The sequence below is a fragment of the Mus pahari genome, chromosome 1 (genome assembly GCF_900095145.1).
Source record: "Mus pahari chromosome 1, PAHARI_EIJ_v1.1, whole genome shotgun sequence".
Lineage (NCBI taxonomy): Eukaryota > Metazoa > Chordata > Mammalia > Rodentia > Muridae > Mus > Mus pahari.
Genome location: NC_034590.1, coordinates 80069115 through 80077483, shown reverse-complemented (window position 1 = coordinate 80077483; position 8369 = coordinate 80069115). Strand labels below are relative to the sequence as shown.

At 43.4% G+C, this 8369-nt stretch overlaps 1 protein-coding gene across 1 annotated transcript in view; it reads right to left on the bottom strand.

Annotated features, from left to right (window-relative positions):
* Positions 1 to 5087, bottom strand: part of Swap70 (switching B cell complex subunit SWAP70) — a 63639-nt gene extending 58552 nt beyond the window's left edge. Inside the window, exon 1 of the mRNA XM_021197150.2 lies at positions 4881 to 5087. Coding sequence (XP_021052809.1) covers positions 4881 to 4979 — 99 coding nt within the window. The 5' untranslated portion in view covers positions 4980 to 5087. The remainder of the gene's footprint in view (positions 1 to 4880) is intronic.
* Positions 5088 to 8369: the final 3282 nt, after the last annotated feature.

Here is an 8369-nt window from a genome sequence, read left to right as displayed (position 1 = left end):
GGGGAGAGGAGGACCAGGACAAGAGCACCAAGTGCTCTTACTGAACTATTTCTACTCTATACAGCAACATGATTTTAAAAATTTTAAGGCGCACACACACACACAAATTTTAAAAAGGAATTGAACATAATCTCTTACGAGTCTCTTTATATTCTAACCTATGAAACAGTAACACCAAATCAATATTAGAATAAAATAATGAGCTGCCTTTTAACAATACATTATAAACTGGGCTAATGGAGCTGACGGTTTCTACAGTGGGCAGAAATGGTTCCCTTCTTTGTATGGAGGAGGGAACTTTTTGAAAACTGCAGTGACCTTATACCCACTTGCTCTAACAAAGAAGCCATCCCTGTGACTATGCTGAACTGCTCCTATCAGAACTTTGTAAGCCACACAGACAGGGCTTTTACTATGTGCTCCATGCTTCAGTATTCATTTGCTTGTTTTCACATGTAGATGTGTGTGCCTGGATGCACATATGTGCACTGTGAGTAAGCAGGACAGTACTTCTGTCCTGAGGTCAGAAGAGAGTACTGGATCCCTAGCGCTGGAACTGCAAATGGTTGTGAGTGGCAGTACCTGCCCTTTGACCGTTGAACACGTATTGATCTTGCAAAGGACCAGAGTTTGGTTCCCAGCACCCACCCACAACTACCTGTCACTCCAATTCCAGGGGATTTGATGTCTCTGGCCACCTTAGGCATGTGCAAGCATGTGCACATACCTACAAAGACATAAACACACACATAATTTAAAAATAATAAAAATAAATCTTTTAACACTAAAATTTTTAATTAAAAAATAAATTAAAAAGTAGACAAGCAAAACAGCTAAGTCATCTGCACCAAGCCTGACCTGAGTTCAGTCTCCTGAGGCCCCAGGGTAAAAGGAGGGAACTGACTCACTTTCACATGCATGTCACAGCACACACATGCTCACATGATTGTGCACACACTAGAAAGAAAATAATTAATGGATATAAACAAATAAAAAGATAAAACGAGAGTTTGAGGCTATTCTGGTCTACAGAGTGAGTTCCAGAACAGCCAAGGCTACACAAAGAAACCCTCTTTCAGGAAAAAAAAAAAAAAAAGATAAACTAAACATGGTTTCCATCTACATTCTGAGCACCTGAAAGGGAGAGACAGGAAGATGGCTGTAAGTTTAAAGCCTTCCTGATCTACTACACAGCAAGTTCTAGCCCATTCAGGGACATACAGAAAGATTCTGTCTGAAAAATAAAATATATACATTATAAATGGAAGTATAGCTCAGTGATAAAGAGCTTGCTTAGAATGTAGTAAGCCCTAGGCTCAATTTCCAGTACTACAAAAACAGGAGCCGTGTGTGTGTGTGTGTGTGTGTGTGTGTGTGTGTGTGTGTGTGTGTGTCAGTAAAGTGTTTGGGGGCCTGAATTCAATCCCTAGCTCCTATGTGAAAATACCCAACATGCTGGTATGTGCTTATAATTTGAGCACTGGGAAGGTGGAGACAGGAGTATTTCCTGAAGCTCAGCAGCCAACCAGTGTAGTCTAGTCTAGTCTAGTCTAATTTGTAAGATCAAGCCAGTGAAAGACCTTGTCTAAGGGAGGGAGGTACATAGCATTCCTAAGGATGGCACCTGAGGCTTTTCTGTCTTCCATAACTACCATGAACCCATGTGCACCCACACACACAAGAACACATGCATACACAGATACACTTTTTTATTTTTTCAGTAAAACTAGGGCTAGAGGTATAGCTTAGGGTAGAGTGTTCGCCTAGTACGCTGGGTCCCATCCCCAACACAGAGAAGAAAAAAAATCTTAACAGTCTACAACTACTAACCTTTTATTAAATTAACATAGTACCTTATACACAGATCAATACACTAGTTCCAAAACACAACTCTCCCCCAGTGAAATGGAGTCAGACACCAAGAAAAAAATTTAAGTTAAAATATTTTCAGGTCCAAATAAACACTGGCAAGGTGTACACATTAATCTCTCTCTCTTTTTTTTTTTTTTTTTTTTTTCTTTTTTTGGTTTTTCGAGACAGGGTTTCTCTGTGTAGTCCTGGCTGTCCTGGAACTCAATTTGTAGACCAGGCTGGCCTCAAACTCAGAAATCCGCCTGCCTCTGCCTCCCGAGTGCTGGGATTAAAGGCGTGCGCCACCACGCCCGGCTAATCTGAAGTCTCTTATGTTGTCCCAGGAGAGAGCAAATACAACTTCACAGATGTGCTACCAACATGTGGTTGAAAACTATGAACTAAGAGTTTACACTTCCAGCCTAGCTGCCAAAACTCCCCTAAGGGGTCAGCAAGATGGCTCAGTGGCTAAAAGGTGCTTGCTGCCAAACTGGATGACTTGAGTTTGACCCTAGGAATCCACACAAACGGAAGGTCAAAATTTACTCCTGAAAGTTATCGTCTTCTCTCCATATTCGCACTGCGACAGGACAACCACAGAAATGATCTGCACACACAGACACACACAAAGACATTAAAGAAATGTAAGTTCTCTAGGACCAGAAGAGGTTTCATTTAATTGAAGAAAGAAAGAAAGAAAGAAAGAAAGAAAGAAAGAAAGAAAGAAAGAAAGAAAGAAAGAAAGAAAGAAAGAAAGAAAGAAAGAAAGANAGAAAGAAAGAAAGAAAGAAAGAAAGAAAGAAAGAAAGAAAGAAAGAAAGAAAGAAAGAAAGAAAGAAAGAAAGAAAGAAAGAGAGAGAAAGAAAAAAGAAGGAAGCAAGCCCCCTAGGTTCTTTTCCTCAAATTTTTATTGGAGTGCAATGAAAGTAATAGAATGTTATGTCATCAACTGGAAAGGGGAGGGTAGATTAAGAAACACTGGTTTTAAAATGTGAAAATTTTGCCAGGCATGATGTCACACCTTTTAATCCCAGAACTTGGGAGGCAAAAGCAAGTATATCTCTGTGAGTTCCAGGCCAGCATGGTCTACAAGTTGAGTTCCAAGACAGCCAGGGCTATATAGAGAGCTCCTGTCTCAAAACAGATAGATAGATAGATAGATAGATAGATAGATAGATAGATAGATAGATAGGCAGGCAGGGTTTTCAATGTATGTAAAGTAATAAGCATGATAATTACAACATAAAGCAGGAAGAGTAATGGATCTTACATGGCATAAGATTTCTACATTCCCCTTAAAGTGGCAAAATGGTAATTCTAAGAACATAGAGCAAAAGAAAGAAAGAAAGAAAGAAAGAAAGAAAGAAAGAAAGAAAGAAAGAAAGAAAGAGGGAGGGAGGAAGGAAGGAGAGAGAGGGAGGAAGGAAGAAGGAAGGAAGGAAGGAAGGAAGGAAGGAAGGAAGGAAGGAAGGAAGGAGAGAGAGAGAGAGAGAGCGAGAGGGAGAGAGAGAGAGAGAGAGAGAGAGAGAGAGAGAGAGAGAGGAAGAAAGAAAACAGAAGCCAATCATAATAAAATGACAACCCTAAATCTATCAATATACATCATTACATTATACATAAATGGCCTAAATACTCTAAGACACCTCAGAATGGTTAAAAGAAAACCTGGCTACACAGTATCTAAAAATTATAATAGGTAAAAGTAAAAACAAAGTCATACAGCTCTACTCAGAATCACGAATAAACTAGAAATAACAAATCTTCAAGAGTGAATGTATAACTATGGCACACCTATAACATGTAATAGCCTAGCAATAACAATACACACGCGATAGGTTAATTTCTAAGGCATTCATCTGAGTACAGGAAGCAGGTTTCAGAAGATCCCGTTCCTATCACACTAGAAAAAGGAAGACTAGAACAGATCAGTGGTTACCACCAGTTGGAGATGGGGCAGTATGACAAAGCTTTGTGGGACAGAACTGATGAAATCCTAGTTAGTGATAGTGACTTCCTACATGTGCTAAAACTCATTGAACTGTACACCAGAAAAAAAACTATTAATAACTTTTAAAAATATTATTTTTAAATTATGAGCGTGCGTGTGAAAATGTGTGTGCTGCTGCCCACAGATGCAAGAGACAGCTGCTGGAGATGGAATTATAGGCTACCCCTGTAGCTATGTGAGGTACCCCACGTGGGTGCTGGGAACAGAATTCTGGATCTCTGGAAGAGCAGTCGCCCCTAACCACGGAGCATCCATCTCCCCAAGACCCCGTATATTACTTTTTTTTTTTAAGTAAAAGTATGTGGCTAATTTCCACCGGTCCTTCCAGACTATGATTTAATGAATAAGATCAAAAGGAAAACAAGTGAGACCGCCAGATCCTGCTGGCATAAAAGTCACTACTGAAAAGAACTTCCTCATTTACTGCATAAAATATACAAAGCAAACCCAAACTTCGGAATTTTTTTTCTTAGAAGAGGCTAAGAAAACCAGTCATTCAGATCCAAAATGTGTATATTTTAAAAATGCCTGTTGAATGGCTCCTCTTGTCTGTTTCTATATTTCAGGCTTTTCAAGACGCTGCCAATTTCTCCTGGCTGGGTGCCACTTTGGGGTTTACTCAACTTACAAGTATCCCTTTATGCGTACCTCATACTCTGGGGTCTTTGGGCAGTCCTAAGGAGGACTCTGCAAAAGCAATGGCCCTTGCAGGGTGCCGGTAAGACTCGGGCTGCTCAGCACGCGCTCTCACTAGCCCCAAGGTCTGCGGACGCCGGGGTGGGGAGGCTCTGCTCAGCGTCCCGGAGGCGAGCCAGAGGCTCCCGGGTCCCCATACAGCCCGTCGCGGGGGGACGCTCTGCAGGTCCCGTGGCGCCTCTAGGAGCGCACCTCGGCCGTCGCGCACCGCCCAGAGGCCTGAGGAAGAGCGAGGACCGCCGCCCCACCACATTCCCAAACAGCCCTCCCTGCGGACACCGCCGCGGGTCCCGTGCCCAACGTGAAGCGCCGGCAGGGAGCTCACCTTGAGTTGCGACTTGGAGACCTTGCCGCTGCGGTCCAGGTCGAGCGCGGTGAAGGCGTGCCAGATGGCTTTGAGCAGTTCGTCTTTCAAGCCCCCCATGGCCGCGGCCGCGATGCCCCAACAGACCTGGTGAGCCCAGTCCGCAACTCAGCGCCTCTGCCTCCTGCAGGATCCCCACAGACGACGCGGCCCGCCGCGCGGTCACCTGACCGCTGCAGGCCCCGCCCTCCCGGAGGACACGCCCCTCTGGGCCCGCCCCTCCGTCTCACCAACCAGCCCCTGGGATACCCTGTCCACTACAGGGACGTAAACAACACGCAAAGTCCTCGAGGTGGGTTTCCACACCAACTCGGGCCATTTTCAAAGCTCGCATGTGCTCCCAAAGGAATATCCACCATCCCGAGGCACACTCAAGTCTGGAGTGATCAGCCTCTGCGGTTTTTGCAGGAGTCTCGCAGTTATTAAAGGAGTCTTGGTTCAGTCCTGGGATGGAGTCAGGGTCTTAAGAGACCAGACAAGACCCGGAAAAATGCCCAAACAGACCCTGGAATGCTCAGTCCCAAATCAGGAAGGATGAAGAAGGGGACAGAAACAAAAATAGAAATCTAAGAAAGTTGCTTCGTGCACTTTGCAAATATGCATTGATGGCCCTTCTGTAGTGGCCTCTAGGGGCAGAGCAACAAGTTTTAAGAAGAGTTAAGAAGTCAGTGATAGGCTGATAAAGGCTCGATGATAAAGGCTCTTGATGCCAAACCAAACGACTTTGAGTTCTATCTCCTAAACCCACATAGGGGAATGAGAACCGCAAGTCGTCTCCTGACTTCCACCGCATGCCCACACACCTACACTAAATAAATAAATGAATAAAAAGAAGTTGATATGCCTAGCAACATTTTCTTTCTAACCCCAGCCGCTAAGGATCACGGAGGTAAGGTTGCTGTCGCTGGTGGATTGTGCTCCCACGAATGGAAATCATGCAAATCACTCCGTCCATTTTACTAATGAGAGTGTTTGACCAGCTAAAAGAACCCATCCAGACCTAGAGAAGTGACTGGATGGATGGCATCTCTTACATCTTACATCTCTTACACATGAACTCTTCTAACTTCAAATTCTCCACAAATAAAAAGAGCATGGATACCAAATGGTCCAGAAGGCTCTTTCCCACTGCCTGAGGTAGTGACGGTGTCTGAGTAACTTGAATCTCATTACAATAGCACAATCCTTAGACACTATGGAAAGGATAACTATCAAAAGTCAAAAGCAGGAGATTCCCAGATCAAAGTGTAGTTTATTTTTCCTCTTTAAAGCTCCTTTGGGCCAAGGGTGTAGCCCAGTTGGTAGAGCGCTTATCTAACATGTACAAAGCCCTGAATTTATCCTTAGCACTACACGGTGCTAGACCAGGCATGGTGGTGCATGTCTGTAATCCCAGCACTTGGAATTCAGAAGTCCCATGTCATCCTTAGCTACATATGGAGCTCGAAGCTAGCCAGGACTAAATGAAACCCTGTCTGCAAATAAATTAATAAATCAATTTCTTGATGTCCACGTATGTCTTATTTTAAAGGGGACAGGAGAGATAAACTGATTTGGAAAGAGCCAAAAAAAAAAAAAAGAGTAAGCTGCATCAATGAGTTTAAGGCCAAAGGGAATATTGTGATCATAAAAAGAGAAAGAGCTATAAGAATATGTTCTATCTGGATATGGGGGAAGAGGGTGCCTCTGCGGGCCCATGCCAAGACATCCCTCCCCCCTGATAGACCAGACACACAGCACGGTATAGTATAGAATAGAGTTTATTCAGTGCATGGGGAGGGGAGTTAAGAGAGTAGTAGAGACAGAGAAAGGCAAAGAGAAGGAGAGAGCAGAGAAGTGGAGGCCAGCTATGACCATGTGAAAAGGGGAAAATGGAATGTGGAGAGAGAGGGAGCAAGGGGGCAAGAGGCAAGAGAAAGGCAAGAGCATATGAGATCAGGAGAGGGAGGAGGGACCAAGTGGCCATGCCTGCCTGGCTGATGCCAGGTAACTGTGGGAGGAGCACACCTGGCTGTGTGGGGGTGGAGTCCACACAGAATACCAACAGAGAATCATAGAGCAGAAGGTGGGAACAAAACAAAGGGACCATGATGTCACCTCTTCCTCACTTTAACAGCCTTGAGGGTGCCACCCCATTTCATTACCTCCTGTCAGGATTACTCTTGCCCTCCCAGAATGTGGTTTCTATTGTTTATCTTCTTTAGCTCCAGCCCAAGTCTTCAGTCAGCAAAAAACACGGTTTAACCTCTAATTTAGTTATGCCAACTCAGCTTGCCCTAAGTAGTGGCAAAATCAACCAACCAAACAAAAACAAAAACACAAAAACAAAAAAACTAAACCAGGCATGGCAATATGCAGCTGTACTCAGTAAGGGGGCGTAGGGGAGGCCACTCTGGTCTGCACAGTACTTTCCAGGACTACAGAGCAAAACTCTGCCTCAGGAAGGGAAGAAAGAGAAAGAGGAAGAAGAAAAGGGGAAAGAGGGAAGAGAGGAGGGAGGAGGAGGAAAAGGAGGAGGGGAGAAGGGAAAGAGAGGAGGAGGGAAAGGAAGGAAGGAAGGAAGGAAGGAAGGAAGGAAGAAAGAAAGAAAGAAAGAAAGAAAGAAAGAAAGAAAGAAAGAAAGAAAGAAAGAAGGAAAGAAGGAAAGAAAGAAAGAAATCCTAATTCTGGAGTTTCAGTTTAACCACTGGAAGACACTTTCAGAATCCAGACATGCTAAGCATATTTCAAAGCCTTTACTCTAGGCTACTCTGACATTTCCAAGTGCCTTTTATAATCCTCATTCTTTTTCTTTTAGGTTGCATCGTTGGTTAGTTAATTTATTTGCTAGTGTTACAAATAAGAACCACCACACCTTCCTCCTACAGTGTCTTTTTGTTAAATCCTGCTCTAAGTGTCATTCATCATCACTTGTTCAATGTCTTACTAATTTCTCGGGTCCATCCTATTTAGTTGGGAGTAAAACTATTAAATGAAGATCAGTAGGCACAAGTGATCTGGGGTCAGTTGGGAAGATGGATGGTTACTACATAGATGGGGGCTTTCCCATTTAGTCATCTATGATGTTTGTTTGTTTGTTTGTTTGTTTGTTTCGAGACAAGATTTCTCTGTGTAACCCTGGCTGTCCTGGAACTCACTCTGTAGACCAGGCTGGCCTCGAACTCAGAAATCTGCCTGCCTCTGCCTCCCAAGTGCCGGGATTAAAGGTGTGCACCACCATGCCCGGCTCCATTTAGTCATCTATGAATAAATATGAAGTTTCATTTCCTTGCTTGTAAAATGGAGTGGAGTACTATTATTTATCTGGAGTACTATTAAATAACATGATATTTAAATGATTAGCATGATTAAATAAACATGATAGTGGAGTGCTATTAAAATAACATGAGGCTTAAATGAAAAGCAAGTATGGCATACACTATCACAATATGACTCATATTGTGATAGTGT